General features: G+C 39.5%; 1 protein-coding gene across 1 annotated transcript in view; it reads left to right on the forward strand.

The window, feature by feature from the left end:
* NBAS (NBAS subunit of NRZ tethering complex) overlaps positions 1-17,941 on the forward strand; it is an 892,343-nt gene that overhangs the window by 515,458 nt on the left and 358,944 nt on the right. The window contains exon 41 of the mRNA XM_030198850.1: positions 16,747-16,976. Coding sequence (XP_030054710.1) covers positions 16,747-16,976 — 230 coding nt within the window. The remainder of the gene's footprint in view (positions 1-16,746; positions 16,977-17,941) is intronic.

A 17,941-nucleotide genomic window follows, 5' to 3' on the forward strand; every position in this document is an offset into this window, starting at 1 on the left:
CCTCACCAATCTAATGCATTTTTTTGAGGGGGTAAGCAAACATGTGGACAATGGGGAGCCGGTTGATATTGTATATCTGGATTTTCAGAAGGCGTTTGACAAAGTGCCGCACGAAAGACTCCTGAAGAAATTGCAGAGTCATGGAATCGGAGGTAGGGTATTATTATGGATTAAGAACTGGTTGAAAGATAGGAAGCAGAGAGTAGGATTGCATGGCCAGTATTCTCAGTGGAGGAGGGTAGTTAGTGGGGTCCCGCAGGGGTCTGTGCTGGGTCCATTGCTTTTTAATGTATTTATAAATGACCTAGAGATGGGAATAACTAGTGAGGTAATTAAATTCGCCGATGACACAAAATTATTCAGGGTCGTCAAGTCGCAGGAGGAATGTGAACGATTACAGGAGGACCTTGTGAGACTGGGAGAATGGGCGTGCAAGTGGCAGATGAAGTTCAATGTTGACAAGTGCAAAGTGATGCATGTGGGTAAGAGGAACCCGAATTATAGCTACGTCTTGCAAGGTTCCGCGTTAGGAGTTACGGATCAAGAAAGGGATCTGGGTGTCGTCGTCGATGATACGCTGAAACCTTCTGCTCAGTGTGCTGCTGCGGCTAGGAAAGCGAATAGAATGTTGGGTGTTATTAGGAAGGGTATGGAGTCCAGGTGTGCGGATGTTATAATGCCGTTGTATCGCTCCATGGTGCGACCGCACCTGGAGTATTGTGTTCAGTACTGGTCTCCGTATCTCAAAAAAGATATAGTAGAATTGGAAAAGGTACAGCGAAGGGCGACGAAAATGATAGTGGGGATGGGACGACTTTCCTACGAAGAGAGGCTGAGAAGGCTAGGGCTTTTCAGCTTGGAGAAGAGACGGCTGAGGGGAGATATGATAGAAGTGTATAAAATAATGAGTGGAATGGATCGGGTGGATGTGAAGCGACTGTTCACGCTATCCAAAAATACTAGGACTAGAGGGCATGAGTTGAAGCTACAGTGTGGTAAATTTAAAACGAATCGGAGAAAATTTTTCTTCACCCAACGTGTAATTAGACTCTGGAATTCGTTGCCGGAGAACGTGGTACGGGCGGTTAGCTTGACGGAGTTTAAAAAGGGGTTAGATAGATTCCTAAAGGACAAGTCCATAGACCGCTATTAAATGGACTTGGAAAAATTCCGCATTTTTAGGTATAACTTGTCTGGAATGTTTTTACGTTTGGGGAGCGTGCCAGGTGCCCTTGACCTGGATTGGCCACTGTCGGTGACAGGATGCTGGGCTAGATGGACCTTTGGTCTTTCCCAGTATGGCACTACTTATGTACTTATGTACTTAAGTAAATTGAGGAAATACTTCACGGAAAATATGTTGAATTTATAGAACGGTGGAGATGTAAACAGTATCTTCATTTAAGAGAGCTTTGGACAAGTACATAGGATCTCTGAGGGAGTGATAGGGAGAATAGGTTTCATGGATGGGCAGACTGGGTAGGCCATATGGTCTTTATCTGCCTACATTTTTCTCTGTTTCCACTAATGCAGGTGAGTTTTGCTAGAGCAAGGGTTCTTAAACTCTGTTTCGTGACCCCAAATGGGACCACAAAATCCTTATTTGGGGTCACAACCACACCTGCAAAACTAATATTAAAAAACAAACGTAAACAAAAATTCCTGGATAGTGACATATTCACCTGCGCAGGTCATTTGGTTCCTCGGTAGGAGATTGAGACTGTAGGAGCATGATGCAAGTTGGCTGGAGTGGGAGTAACGGTAGGCCTTGGGTCACTTGATTTTTGAAGCAGCTAAAATGAGGTTGTAGCCAGCAAAACTTTGGGAAATACTCAGCTAGAATGTTCTAGAAGACATGACATTTTTCACAATATGAGCAGAACTAATTTATCCTTGGCCTTTTTGTGATCTTCATTTATATGTCTGATACAGGACTTGTTCTAAGGGTTTTAAGATAAATTTTATTAACTTTACTGTGCTTGTGAACAGTATTGCTAGTGATCAATGCCCCTTTTACAACTGTGTAGATGCTCATAGGGATATTATGGGCATGTACACAGTTAGCACGTGCTAAAAATGCTAACGTGCCTCTAGCGCGGCACAGTAAACAGGGCCCAAAGCGCTTTATAAAATGGCCAACAGTTCTATGTATGACTTTGGCCATTTTATTTGTAAAGTGACCAAAATGATATGTTGGGGAAAAATGGGGAGTAATATGGAATGGTTTGAGGATAGGATAAAAACTTAGGTATTCAATATTAAAATTCAGCTGCTGAACATAATTTTACATAGGCCATGTAGTAGGCTAAACAGGTGTTTAGGTCTACCCATGTGAAAATAGGTTGTTGCATAATAAGGGGCATTTTTACTAATCTGTGGTAAAAAGTGGCCTATGCAAGCTGGGCCACTTTTTACCGCAGTGGGAAAAAGGTCTTTTTAAAATATGGCAGTAAATTTCCATGCGCTAATATTAAAATTAGCCTGTGGCTATTTACTACCCGAGTTCTTACCACCACCTATTTAGTAGACAGTAAGGGTTCACGTGCTAACTCTGCAGTAATCGGGCAGCGCACGGCAATATGACTGCACTGCTGATTACCACTAGGAAGACCCTGCGCAGTAGAAAAGAGAAAATTATTTTCTACTTTGGGAAACTGCGTGCATCGGACTCCCGCGCTACCTCGGCTGTAGGGCCGATTTGGCGCATGCTACCCATTTGGCAGCCCTACCATGCCTTTGTAAAAGGGCCCCTAAGCCTTTTATAAAATACTTAAATCAGAAATGAAAATTGAAATCGTGCCGTGTACAAGAAAGGGCTAATTTTCAAACCGCAGTCAAAAACATAACAGCTTTACAGTGGAAAGATAAAGGTATAAACTATGCTGTTTGATAAGTATCCATGGAGGAGTGGCCTAGTGGTTAGGGTGGTGGACTTTGGTCCTGGGGAATTGAGTTCGATTCTCACTTCAGGCACAGGCAGCTCCTTGTGACTCTGGGCAAGTCACTTAACCCTCCATTGCCCCAGGTACAAATAAGTAAGCCGCATTGAGCCTGCCATGAGTGGGAAAGCGCGGGGTACAAATGTAACAAAAAAATAAATATATGCGTGTGTGCAAGTGGCAAGTTTTGTGAAATGTGCATACTGAAGAGCTGATCATTTACTGTAAATGCCATTCTGTATCCTGGCTATAATGGATTTCCTTGTCAAAGGGTTGGAAATAATCACAATAAAGCAGTCCTCCATGTTCCAAGTTTGAAAAACAAACTTTATTGTGGTTGGTTGGTTATTTTATTTATTTATTATTGTGACACTGTTCAGATATTTGCAAGGGGTACATTTATTACAGTACTAAAACATGAATACATGTGTCTGGAAGGCTTGACCAGAACACACCTTTTTAAAAAACGTTTGCATGCTGCGGCATAATCATATTAGCGCCTTTTCTAAAACCACTGCTTGTGCATATATATTTTTACATGTATAACTCCAACTGTTATACTAGTAAATGGTGCGTAAGATTTTCCAAATTTACTCCTATATATCCAAGGGCCCTGTTTACAAAGGTGTGACTAGCATTTTTAGTGCATGATAGAATTAGCATGTGCTAAACGCTAGAGATGCCTATATATTCCTGTGGGCTAGTGCGCCTATAGCACAGCTTAGTAAATGGGGCCGTAAGGGGTATGTTTACAAAGGTGCGTTAGTGTTTCTAACGTGCCCTTAAATTTAAGGCGTGTTAAATGCTAACGTACCTATACATTTCTGTGGGTGCATTAGCATTTAACACGAGTAAACCATTTACACTTGTTAAAAACGCTAATGCGCCCATAGCACACCTTAGTAAACATAGGCGTAAGTGTTATGGGGAAAATAGCACATATAGCTTTTAAATGTGTAACCATCTAAAGTTATGCATAGATTTTCAAAGTGACATTTACTTGAATATCTTCTGAAGATCTGATTACTTTAAATGGGCAGTTATATGCTTAATATTGGAATCAGAATCTATTTCATCTCTTGCATTTAGAAATTACTACACAGTTTTGGCAATGCCACATACAATCGGTTTTCATTAGGAGTTAATACGGTAAAAATATGTTGCCATAAAACATTCTCTTTGCTTGATAAACTAGGCCCTGTGTTTATATGGAGGCAAGGGATGTGTTTTTAATCTGTGTACTAATTAATAGATATGAATGAAAATAATTATCATAGGATGGATTTAGATAGCAAAACTCCTTAGTGGGTAAGCATCTAGTTTTGATAATTCTACTTTAAGATCTTAGTTCATTAAGGCTTTTTCCCATTTTGTGTCTATCGGAACAGGCCATGATAAATCAGTTCCTAAGTTGTAGGTAGTGCCGTTCTATTTCTAATTAAATGACAGAGATTTGTAAAACTCCTTTTTAAAAAAATGTTTGCTTCTTCATTAATCAAGTCTCTGTGCACCGCTATCTTTTAATTAACACTATGCATTTGTACCATTCTTTGGCTCATAAATTGGCTTATTGCACTATGATGAAGTTAGCGATAGTGACCACTTTTTCTTCACACATCTAATTCAATTACTGTTGTATTTCAGAGAAGTTATGGTCCATGATATCTGCTGTTTACTGGTTTGCTCTTATTTCTTATTTGATTATAATCTTAGAAATTACATAGCAAACGGATCATCTTTCTGTTGAGCTCCAGAGATGATTGCAGATATATGCTATATATTTATTGCCGAGAGCGAAGGGCCAGGACAGGGACCAAAGGATGTAGCAAGAGGAAATGATGATTTTTATTTAAGGAACTGTATTAAAGGCTTTATTAATGTGTGTGTGTGGGGAGTGGGTGGTGTATGTGTGTGTGTGTGTGTATATATACACACACACACACACACACACACAGTGAGAGGTAGAGAGAGAGTGCTCTGAAAGCTATGATGTCATTCAGAATTGGTGCACCATTTATAAGCATTAGGCATGTGATACACACATGTAACCCCCTCCTTCAGCTCACACACCAAATGGTTGTCCTCCCTTCCTTCTCCCATACCCCCAGTCCTCCAAACTTATGAGTTTTCATGGGCAATATAGTTCTATTCATTCATTCTTTCTTCTTGGTGCATCCTTTGGTCCTGTCTTGCCCCTTTTCACTTCTGATTCATCTTACTGACCTGCAGAGGTAATATCCTCTCTCCCTTTGTTTATCATATATCTGCAACTGGCAGACGTTTTATATATGCATAATATAATGTTTTTTGCATGTCAGTAAATTAAGAATAAGTACACATCTATACTTTCATTATATCTAAAAATATATATTATTTTAAACTGTTTTTTAGATATTTAATTTGAACTCCTTGAATTGCAATTCAGATGTTTAAATTGAATTAATCACTATGGTAGATTGAAAATGAGATTAGTAAATGGAGATCACTCTGAGGAGGAGTGTGCCCAAGCGCTTGGTCCTTGGTCTGGTTCTTTTAAAAGTTTTGTAAGCAATATTGTGGAAGGGCTGTTGGTAAAAGGGTAGACACTCTGGAGTATATGGATAACATAAGGAGAAATCTCATAAAGTTTGAGGAATGGTCTATGTTTATTAAAAATTTTCTGTACCACCTTTTCCAGTGTGGATCAAGGCAGTGTACTGTAAGGCACTTTTATAACAGATAATCACACACCCTTACTGACATGCTGAGGAAAAGGTGCCCTAATGTCCTAAAGTAGACAGAGGCAGGTCGGGGGGAGTTCCAAATGTTGAAAGACCTCCTGTGTCAGGAACCGGTCTTAAAAGGAATAGATTTTGAGAAGCCCTTCCTGTTACAAACAGACGCCTCAGAGACGGGCTTGGGGGCTGTGTTATCCCAAGAGTTTGAAGGGGAGGAGCACCCTGTCCTTTTTCTGAGTAGGAAACTGCACCCGGCAGAGCAGCATTACGCTGTTATAGAGAAGGAGTGTTTGGCTATAAAGTGGGCTATAGAAACTCTGAATTACTATCTGCAGGGCAATCCTTTTGTTTTGATTACTGACCACGCACCTCTGAAATTGCTCCAACAAATGCAGGGGCAGAATGCCAGGCTCACCCACTGGTATTTAGCGTTACAAGCTTTTTCCTTTGAAATACAGCATAGGGCGGGGAAGCTTCACGGGAACGCTGATGCCCTGTCCCGAATTGCGAACTCCCCTGCAAGTAGCCTGGAGGAAGCAGGGAGTCGCAATTATTTGAAGGGGGGGGGGGGTGTAAGGAGGTTGGAGGGTCTAGGCAGGTCAGGAGGAGGTATGGGGCCAGACTACATTCCCCACAAGGCCCTGAGAGAAGGGATCGGGGGGGGGGGGGTAGGTCCCAAAACCCGGTATGGCCCCCACGTGGAAGGGAGGGGGAAAAGGACTGGAAAGAGCAGCTGCTATGGCAGATGAGGGCCAGAAGGGGGAGCAGGGATGACAAAGCTCAATTCCCTTGGGTTAGAAATCAGTACAAGATGCCTTCCACCTGGGAGGGGGAGGAGGTCTCCAACCAACAGCCTAGCAGAGAAGCCGAGTTAATGGAGTGCTTGGAGGAAGGAGAGTCTGGAGGGAGCAGCACACCAGGTTTGGAGGAGCCAGTTGACATGGACTGTAATTGTACTTTGGGGCAGAGTTGCAGGGACTGAAGGCAGTGGGTGGTCACAGGAGTCAATTAGCTGTGTTGTGGGCGGTGTACTGCCATTCTGCAACCACCCAAGCGGAAAGACTTTTAAAACTGAAACCCAGGCTGTTGAACTGGGGGAGAACTTGGATTTAAAGGGACGTTTTTTTCTTGTTGCTTTGCTTTGGAAACTGAATGGGACTTTAACCCTCTTGAACTGAGATTTTGTCTAGGAGGGGAAATAAACTGTTTGGAACTAAAAGGCTGTGTTGTCTGGAAGGACTTTATTTGTGGACTGCTGAAGGTAGCCCTGAAGGTTGGCTACCGGGACTACAGTTATATATATATATATATATATCTATATATATATATATATCTATATATATATATATATATATATATATATATATATATATAATATATAACACACACACACACACAAAGAGAGAGAGATGTGCATGCCAATTTACTGTTTGTAGTCTGAAAGTACTGATCTCACTTTCATCCAAGGCAAATTCAATGTGGATATCAAACATGAGGATAACTTTTAAATTGGCAGTAATATATCCATTGAAATAAACATAAAAGAGAGAGAGAGTGTGTGTGTATGTATTTAAATACAGTTCAACATGTTCTCTCTTCTTCATGCACATATACACACATATACTCTTTTTCTCTCTCTCTCTCTCGTTTTTTTTCAGTGGATGTATTTCTCCTAATTTTAAAGTTATTCTCATGTTGGATATCCATATTGAATTTGCCTTGGATGTAAGTGAGATCAGTAGTTTCAGATTACAAACGATAAATTGATAAATGTACATTTTTAGCATCTTTGGAAACAATGCTTTGTTTTCTAAATTAGAGCTGATAGGAGTATTAATTAAGTATGGATGAGAAATTAATGGGACATTTACAAAGAACCTGAAAATGGTAATGAAAATTATTCTACTTTATCTTAATATGTAATGGGACTTAAATTCAATTTGACTACCCATTGTGATGTAAGGTGAAAAGATAATTATATTAATTGATGCAATTTATTTTCTATGAATGTTAAATTATCTATTCAATGATTTCTATAATTTGGGGTCTGTTGGCTTAATAATTGTGGTATCATGTATTGAAATAGCTAAAATGTAGATCCTGTTACAGAAATTTTAGTAGTTGTATAATGACACCACTGTCCTTCATACCGTTTATTTTATGCTTATAAGGTTTCCTACTCTGCAGAAAAAGATAATTTGCAGGAATTGAGGGTGTCTGTTGATGACAAAAACAATAAAAAGAGCATAAAAACAAAATTATACTGGAAAGACCGGTAAAGTACAGCACTGTAGCTTTTCACAGTTGATAAAAGGATGCTCTCTTTGGCACAATATAAGTGTTGAAATGAACATTAGCAGTGAATTTGAGAGATTGAGGTTCATTCCCGTTGTATGCATAAAATTAACCCATTTGGAGGATTACAGCAAGATTGATGTTACTTTTTGTACCTAGTAATATTTCTTACATGGCATTTAATAACAATAGAATTACAGATATAATGGAAAATGAAAACTAAACTTGAGCAGCAAGCTAATAGCCAAGTAGTGTATTCATGTCACAGTTTTCAGCTTTCCCTAGGCAAATTGCATGCGGTGCAAGAATATCTATTTGGTAAATATTGAAGGCTGACAAAAGATATTTATCATGGAATGAAGGAGTAGCCTAGTTATTAGAGCAGCAGGCTGAGAACCAGGGAAGCCAGAATTCAATCCTGCTTCTGCTAACACTCCTTGTGACCTTGGGCAAATCACTTCACCCTTCATTGCCTCTAGTATAACTTAGATTTGTATACTTTCTTGGGCAAGGAGTTAACTCGTACCCCTGATTTTTAACTCATCTTGAGCTTGGGTTGGGAAAAGGCACATAATTAAGTCTATAATTCAGATCAAATGGATTAAGTAAAATTATTCAGGGTGAGCTGGGAATGGAGCATTAAACATGCAAATCCACAGGTTGTTGTTCATCTACAGTTTTTTAGTTTGTTTTTACAAGTTTTTTTGCCTTCTGAAATTTTTCCACAAATAGCTTTAGTCTTGCCTAGAGCTTGAAGAAGTCTGACAGGACCTCCCTATGGCCCTGACTGGGAGACTGGGCATCCAAATGGCAGATGACATTTAATGTGAGCAAGTGCAAAGTGGTGTATGTGGGAAAGAGGAACCCAGACTACAGCTGCTTGATGCAGCGTTCCACATTAGGAGTCACCGACCAGGAAAGGGATCTAGGTGTCATTGTTGATGATACGTTGAAACCTTCTACTCAGTAAAAGCTAATAGATTGTTAGGTATTATTAGGAAAGGAATGGAAAACAAAGATGAGGACATTATAATGCCTTTGTATTGCTCCATAGTGCGACTGCACCTCGAATGCCATGTGCAGAGGAGGGCGACGAAAATGATAAAGGGGATGGGTGAATTCTCTATGAGAAAAGGCTAAAGCGGCTAGGCATCTTCAGCTTAGAGAAAAGATGGCTGAGGGGAGATATGATAGAGGTCTATATATTAAAAGCAGGAAGCCGGCAAAAGAATCGGTTGGGCCGCTGGATGACTGAGGGGTAAAAGGGGCGATCAAGGAAGATAAAGACGTAGCGGAGAGATTGAATGAATTCTTTGCTTTGGTCTTCACCGAGTAAGATTTGGTTGGGATACCGGTGTTGGAAATGGTATTTCAAGTGGACGAGTCGGAGAAACTTACTGACTTCACGGTAAACCTGGAGGACGTAATGGGGCAGTTCTGCAAACTGAAGAGTAGCAAATCTCCTGGACCAGATGGTATTCATCCTAGAGTACTGATAAAACTGAAAAATGAGCTTGCGGAGCTACTGTTAGTGATATGTAATTTATCCTTAAAATTGAGCGTGGTACCGGAAGATTGGAGGGTGGTCAATGTAACACCGATTTTTAAAAAAGGTTCCAGGGGAGATTCGGGAAATTATAGACCGGTGAGTCTGATGTCGGTGCCAGGGAAAATGGTAGAGGCCATTATCAAAAACAAAATTACAGAGCACATCCAAGGACATGGATTACTGAGACCAAGTCAGCACGGCTTTTGTGTGGGGAAATCTTGCCTGACCAATTTACTTCAATTCTTTGAAGGAGTAAACAAACGTGGACAAAGGGGAGCCGGTTGATATTGTATATCTGGATTTTCAAAGGGTGTTTGACCTCATGAAAGGCTACAGAGGAAATTGGAGGGTCATGGGATAGGAGGAAATGTCCTATTGTGGATTAAAAACTGGTTGAAGGATAGGAAACAGAGAGTGGGGTTAAATGGACAGTATTCACAATGGAGAAGGGTAGTTAGTGGGGTTCCTCAGGGGTCTATGCTAGGACCGCTGCTTTTAAATATATTTATAAATGATTTAGAGATGGGAGTAACTAGCGAGGTAATTAAATTTGCTGATGACACAAAGTTATTCAAAGTCGTTAACTCGCAACAGGATTGTGAAAACTTACAGAAGGACCTTACGAGACTGGGAGACTGGGTGGCTAAATGGCAGATGACGTTTATTGTGAGCAAGTGCAAGGTGATGCATGTGGGGAAAAAAGAACCCAAATTATAGCTACGTCATGCAAGGTTCCACGTTAGGAGTTACGGACCAAGAAAGGGATCTGGGTGTCGTTGTCGATAACACACTGAAACCTTCTGCTCAGTGTGCTGCTGCGGCTAGGAAAGCGAATAGAATGTTGGGTATTATTAGGAAAGGTATGGAAAACAGGTGTGAGGATATTATAATGCCATTGTATCGCTCCATGGTGCGACCGCACCTTGAGTATTGTGTTAGGTTCTGGTCGCCGCATCTCAAGAAAGATATAATAGAATTGGAAAAGGTGCAGCAAAGGGCGACTAAAATGATAGCGGGGCTGGGACGACTTCACTATGAAGAAAGACTAAGGAGGCTAGGGCTTTTCAGCTTGGAGAAGAGACGGCTGAGGGGAGACATGATAGAGGTATATAAAATAATGAATGGAGGGGAACAGGTGGATGTGAAGCATCTGTTCACGCTTTCCAAAAATACTAGGACTAGGGGGCGTGAGATGAAAGTACAGTGTAGTAAATTTAAAACAAATTGGAGAAAATGTTTCTTCTCCCAGCGCATAATTAAACTTTGGAATTCGTTGCCGGAGAACGTGGTGAATGCGGTTAGCTTGGCAGAGTTTAAAATGGGGTCAGACGGTTTCCTAAAGGACAAGTCCATAAATCACTACTAAATGGATTTAGGAAAAATCCACAATTCCAGGAATAACATGTATAGAATGTTTGTACGTTTGGGAAGCTTGCCAGGTGCTCTTGGCCTGGATTGGCCGCTGTCATGGACAGGATGCTGGGCTCGATGGACCCTCGGTCTTTTCCCAGTGTGGTATTATTTATGTACTTATGTACTTATAAAATAATGAGTGGAGTGGATGGGTAGACATGAATCTCATGGTTACTCTTTCCAAAAATATTAGGACTAGGGGGCGTGCAATGAAACTGCAAAGTAGTAAATTTAAAAGAAATTGGAGAAAATATTTCTTCACTCAACTTGGAGTTAAACTCTGGAATTTGTTGCCAGAGAATGTGTTAAAAACAGTTACCTTAACGAGGTTTAAAAGAGGTTTGGCTAACTTCCTAAAAGAAAAGTCCATAAGCCATTGTTAAGATGGATTTGGGGAAAATCCACTACCTATTTCTAGGATTAAGTAGCATAAAATGTAGTGTTTTGGGATCTTGCCAGGTGCTTGTAACCTGGATTGGCCACGTGGAAACAGGATGCTGATCTTGATGGACCTTCAGTCTGTCCCAATATAGCAACGCTTATGTTCTTAGCTCCTGATATTTCTAAGGCTCATGATTAGAACAGTAAGATAAGTTTTGAAATTGGAAAATGAAATCATAGTAATAACAATGCAGAACTGTGTAGGTATAGTACACATTTGGAGAGTTATTTTCTAACTCCTCTTACTGTCTTACCTATCTATATGTTCTATCTTTGCTAATGCCCTACACTGTCAGTTAAAATGTTCTACTACATATTGTGTTAACATTGTAAGTACTATACTATGCATACGTATTGTTGTTTGAATATATTTACTGCTCTAATTGTCGATTGCTCATGTTTGATTTATTGTTAACTATACACCGCCTTGAGTGAATTCCTTCAAAGAGGCGGTAAATAAATCCTAATAAATAAATACAATAAGTAAATAAATTTTAAAATGCAGTAAATCATACTAGAGAAGTGATGTAAAGTCAAAATAATATTCATGAAATCATCTTAATAGTAAAGTAGATAGGCAGAGGTGGACCATACAGACTAGTAACATACGGTAAAACAAAAAGAGTTGAGAGACAAGCGGAAAAATCTGCATGTGTATTTGGGGACGATGAGTGCAATTGATTTCAGGGTACAGGTGGTAAGCTAGTTCTGCTACATTAGGTTCAGTTGAAGCCCATACACTTGGAATGTGATAAGGACAGAAGAAACTTTTTTTTTAAATGACGACGAAGAAGACAGGAATTTTCACTTCAGTGCTTTTGCTTTTTTGCCACAAGATTTGTCCCCTGCTATATGTCACCTTCGCCTGTATATTTGATCACTGATAGACTATTCTGTGCCTGGTGCTCTTTCTCCTCCCCGTCTTATGTCATCCTGTGGATCCACTTACAGAACCAGTCCAGCTCACAGTTCCACTGCATAGCGCAGTGTTCTTCAGTGCAAGGCCTGGGATCCAGTGCCAGCCCCTGGAGATCTATAGAGCAGCTCTCATCATCATTCTGTTTTTCTCCCTGATACTTTCTGCATCTCTGCCCAGGCTCATGACAGAAAGAGGGAAATAGAAGTGGGGGTGAGCCACAAGCTTGAAGGACAAGGCATTTCCCAATAGACAAACAGAATGCATTTGGAAATGCCCACATCCTCGAAGATACCCCCAATGAAAAGTTTGAAGGTGGGCTAGTGGGGATGGATGTGACACTGCTACCAACATGAGAAGATATTCGGCAGCTCTCCTTCAGTTCTTTTGATCTAAAGTGGCACTGACTTATTAGTGAAGACCACTGAAATAAGGGGGTTAAAATCTGCTATTAAGGGCACTGTCCATAATTTTGCCTTGGGTCTTGAAAACTGCACTGATGGCCAATGGGATGTCTTTACTTCATAAAAGCTGATGCCATAAATTTGTATAAGGCTCTGTTTGTTCACCATATGGTCTTGGGGCTGGCTATAAATTCCTTTAGTGTTTAGAGGTGTGGTAGCCATGTTAGTCCATTTTAAAGGTAATCAATAGAAATAAAACAAAATAAAACATGGAAAAGAAAATAAGATGGTACCTTTTTTATTGGACATAATACATTTCTTGATTAGCTTTCAAGGGTTGCCCTTCTTCGTCAGATCGGAAATAAGTAAATGTTGGTAGATTACAGTATATATAAGTGAAACATCAAATCATTTCACTGACAGTCTAACAGGATGGGGGTGGAAGGTGAGAGGAGGATGACAAACAGAGCAATGCAACTTTATGGTTTATAATAGGCTGGTGGGTATCAAAATATTCAATCATTTTGACTTCAAAGGTCTTACGTTCCTGTATTGTTTTAAAGTTACCTTTCAGGATTCTTACTATGAAATCACTGGTACAGTGTTCTAGTTTTGTAAAGTGCTGCCCCACAGGGTTGTAATCCTGTCTGGCACTGGAATTTTTCATGTGATATCTATGTAAATTAAATCTTGTCTTTAGCATCTGGCTTGTTTCTACAATATAGCATCCTTCATTACATTTTTTACACTGAATGATGTATACCACATTGGAAGGTGAGCATGTAAAGGATTCCTTTATGTTGAATATTTTTCCTTTGTGAATGACTGGGGGGCCCTGTGAAATGTTTTGGCATAGCTTGCAGCTGGATATATTGCAAGGATATGTGCCGTTCTCTTCTTTTTGAGTCTGTGTTGGGAGTTTTCTTCTGATTAGCCTGTGTTTTAAGTTGGGTGGATGTTGGAAAGCCAGCACTGGTGGGGATGGGAATATCTCTTTCAGTAATTCATCCTCCTGGAGTAGAGGCTGAAGATCTTTTATGATTTTTCTTAATTTTTCTAGCTCTGGGTTGTATGTCACTTTAAGGGGGGTTCTGTCTGTGGCTTATATTTTTTCCTTGTACTGTAGCAGATTTTCCCTGGGTGTTTTGAGGGAGGAGGCAATTTTCTTGATTATTTTGGGGTTGTAGCCTTTCCGTTCGAAGGATACAGTCAGGGTTTCAAGGTGTCTGTCCCTTGGGTCAGAGCAGATACGGTGGTATCTTGTGGCTTGGCTGTAAATAATGGATCTCTTTGTATGTGAAGGGTGGAAGCTGGAGTTGTGGAGGTAGCTGCATCTGTCTGTGGGTTTCTTGTATATAGATGTTTGTATATAGCCATCACTGATTGAGACCGTGGTATCCAAAAAATTGACTTTTTCTGGGGAGTAGTCAATTTTGAATCTGATTGTAGGATGGTATGTATTGAAGGAATAGTAAAATTGTTTCAGAGTTTCTTCCCCCTCAGTCCAAATGATAAAAATGCCATTGATGTTCCGGGTAGTATTTTAGGAGTTTGGTCTGGTATGTATTCAGAAATGTCTCTTCCAGCTCAGCCATAAAAAGGTTGGCATATTGGGGTGCTGTCCTGGTGCCCATCGCAGTGCCCATTATTTGTAGATAAATATCATTGTTAAAGTGGAAGTAGTTGTGAGTTAAAATAAATTTGATTAATTTCTAGCCCATTATAAACCATAAAGTTGTATTGCTCTATTTGTCACCCTCCTCTCACCTATCCACCTCCATCCTGTTAGACTATCACTGAAATGCTTTGATGTTTCACTTATATATATTGTCATCTACCAACATTTGCTTATTTGCTTATTTCCGATCTGACGAAGAAGGGCAACCTTCGAAAGCTAATCAAGAAATGTATTAAGTTATGTCCAATAAAAAAGGTACCATCTTATTTTCTTTTCCATGTTTTATTTTGCAAGTCAGATCTTGTGGCCTAACGGTTTTGGTTTTGTTAGGGAAATTTATAGTTGCTTTCTGAGTTTTACTTGAAAAAGAAACTAGTGTTAACCATAATGATCTCGCTTTTGTAATTCCTGGTACTGCTGGCATCTCTATTTCCTAATAAATCATTGAACGCTATATAGCTATTTCATTGCCAGACAATTACAGATTACCTGGAAGGGAGAGATATACAAGTATCGCTATACATAGACCACCCACTCTTCTTTACAGTTCCCAGGAGCAGAGTTCAAGCAGAGCAAAGGTGGATTTATATTTTATGAATTATGCAGGTACAACTTTTAAAGAGCCGGTGTAAATTTGTGCATGGACATATACATACAGGAGTGATGCAGGAAGCGTATTTTATAAAGCAATACAGGTGCTAATGTTGCTTTATAGAATATGCTTAAAATAGGTGCTGTTTTAGATTTCTCACATAGGTGCCCTGTTTTAAAATTATTCACATTGGTACCCATTTACAAAGGCGCATTATGCTCTACGCAAGTGCAGCGAGCGCCAAAATGAGACTACCATGAGGCTACCACACCCCCCTGGGGGTAATTTCAGATTTGCTGCACACCAGTAATGCCTAGAGGATTTATTTATTTTCTCCCATGCTGTCATTTCCGGCGCTAATCAGCAGATGTAGCACGTGAGCCCTTACCACTAGACCAATTGGTGGCATTAAGGGCTCAGGCCAGTTTTAGGCGCATGCTGTTTTCAGTTTTACTGCATGCCCTTTTTCCATCCCATTAAAAGCCCTTTTTTGCAGACGCAGTAAAAACTGGCCCGGCGTGCATCAAAAACACATGCCTATACTTAGTCAAAGGGACCCCATTATGTTTTAGGACAGATCATCACTCTGCTGTTTCATCTGTTCATTGATTAATCTTCCATTTTTGTGTGTTCATAAGCCTCGGTGTGAGTGTTTTTACAAATATTTCTAATACAATTGCAAATATTTTTTCACATTCCACATATTCACATGTGAAAGTCTTCTGCCTGAAACGCCACAAAAACCCCAGTGACTTTTTTCTTTCTGTTGTCACAGAGAAGTTTTTCTGTTTTGTGCAGCTCCAAACTGCTAACTTACCATCTGGAGAATGTAATGGAATTTGGTGCTTATTTTGAGACGCTTACAATAATGATGATTACTTGAGATTGCATGGGCAGCATCTGGGAAGCGCTCAGATAATGCCAGTGTTTTATCATGAAAAAGGCTAGAAATATGATCAGATGTGTGTTTTATTATGGTGTTTACCAGTATGACTGGGTTTCATTAAACAATTCTGAATAATTTAGCCTTGTAAATTTTATCAACTAATTAGCATAAGCAGCTGGAGACCACTCCAACCATATGCCTGCCCCTGAACTCCCCCATACCCTTACCTTCTGCCTCTAAGTCTGTTATAAGAATATAATTGCTATTTTTTTTCTGTCCTTTTTCCTTTATTATGGTTTTCTCTTCTTATTCTTCACTGCTCTCCCACTTCTTTATTCCATGTGTTGCAGCATAGTGCTCCTTTGGGGCTGTTGGTATTTTTTGGCAATACAGATCTAGGTGCAGTCAGGATTGTCTCAGCTTCTTCTGCTACCATTAACATTCTTTAAGTCAACTCTTTGATGCTGACTGTGGTTCACTACAATTTGCTAATTCTATGTAGCTCTGGGTTGCTGACATGGTAATCTTCTCTGCCTTTCCTGCCTAGCCTAGACAGGCTGAAGTGCAGTGATTGATAGAGCGCCAAACATTTTCCTTCTCTGTTTCTCTTGTTTTGTCCAAGACTTCTAGGATTTATTCAGACCTCAAGATTTTGTTCTGTGCAGATTAATCCTAGTAGTGGCATGCAGACGATTAAGAGTATGAGATGGATATGTTCCATTTTAACCATCTAAGGTTTCTATAATAGGTTGCCTGAGAAAGATCTGTATAGTAAAAGGATAAATCCCTTTATGTATCAGGAGAAATCAACACTATGAAGCTTTACACAGCTGACAATTTTGCTCTTTAATATGTGCTTTCTTTGAAGTGAAATGTTGATATAACACCAAACTATTATTTAAACTGATTTTTGCAGGCTGATGTCAAAGATCTTATAAAGATGGTTACAAAGTATGTTTCTGAGTATGCCAACACTAACTGGCCTGAAGAAATCGTGACTTTGGTTGAACAGTTGCATTACTATAATGAACAACTGATGGACTTTACTCAGGCTCAGATTCTTCAGGACCTCGGCAAAGGAGTGGATGTACAGAGATTTTCAGCAGATGCCCAGTATAAGAGAGAGACTATATTAGGCCTGGCTGAGTAAGTAGGCTTTTTTCTTGTTTGTTTCTTTTTACAAGACTATTTAACATTCAGTACATGAAGATATGTTTTCAGAAGCACTGACCTTTAGAAGGATTTATTAGTCATGAGCTGCTGGTTACAGATTCATTTTATAAACTTGCAATAAAATGGAGCATCTTTAGCTATTTCTTACAATTCTTTGGTAGCAATTTGTCCAAGCAAATCAATAAATGCAGGAAAACGTTGAATGTTTTTAATTAGTAACAGCTTTTTTTCTTTTTCTAAACTGTAGGCACAAGTTTTAAGTAAAATAACTACTAATGAGAGGAATACAAAATAGACTGATAATCAAAGAAGGAAAAATAAATAAGATAAATAGGAGGGAAAGAAGTAAGACATGATTTATAAAAATGAATTTTAAGTTGTTACATAAGTTTAATTTGCTTTCTTCTGTCTAATTTTATTTGGTTAGATTTCATCTTTGGATCCAGTTATTTAATGATAGCTTGGCATGTTTCCATTTGACACATTCTAAAGTTATATTTATTTATTTATTACATTTATATCCCACATTATCCCAATAGATCAGGCTCATATAGGATGTCATTTTAGAATGGTTTGAATGCCTTTACACATGTAAAAGGCATACACCTGTAAATAGTGGTTTTACAATGCTGCTGCAGGATTTATACAGGTCCATATTAAATATTGTGGCTGGCATTTTACACTATGGATGTATATTCAGCACTGCTATTTGAATAGGCAGCAGCACTGAATGTAAGGTAACAGTGACTACACAGATAGCAGCGATATTCAACCACTATCTGTATAATAAACTGGTTTAAGTTAGGACAGCAGTTTTTCTATCCTAATTTAAACTGCTTAGCTAAACAGATAGCAGCTGAACATCACTGTTATCTCTATAGCTGGCTGAAACACCGTTCCTTATCCCAGCACTATACTGATAGAGGGGCATTTTGGAA

Source organism: Microcaecilia unicolor, chromosome 3 (genome assembly GCF_901765095.1).
Source record: "Microcaecilia unicolor chromosome 3, aMicUni1.1, whole genome shotgun sequence".
NCBI lineage: Eukaryota > Metazoa > Chordata > Amphibia > Gymnophiona > Siphonopidae > Microcaecilia > Microcaecilia unicolor.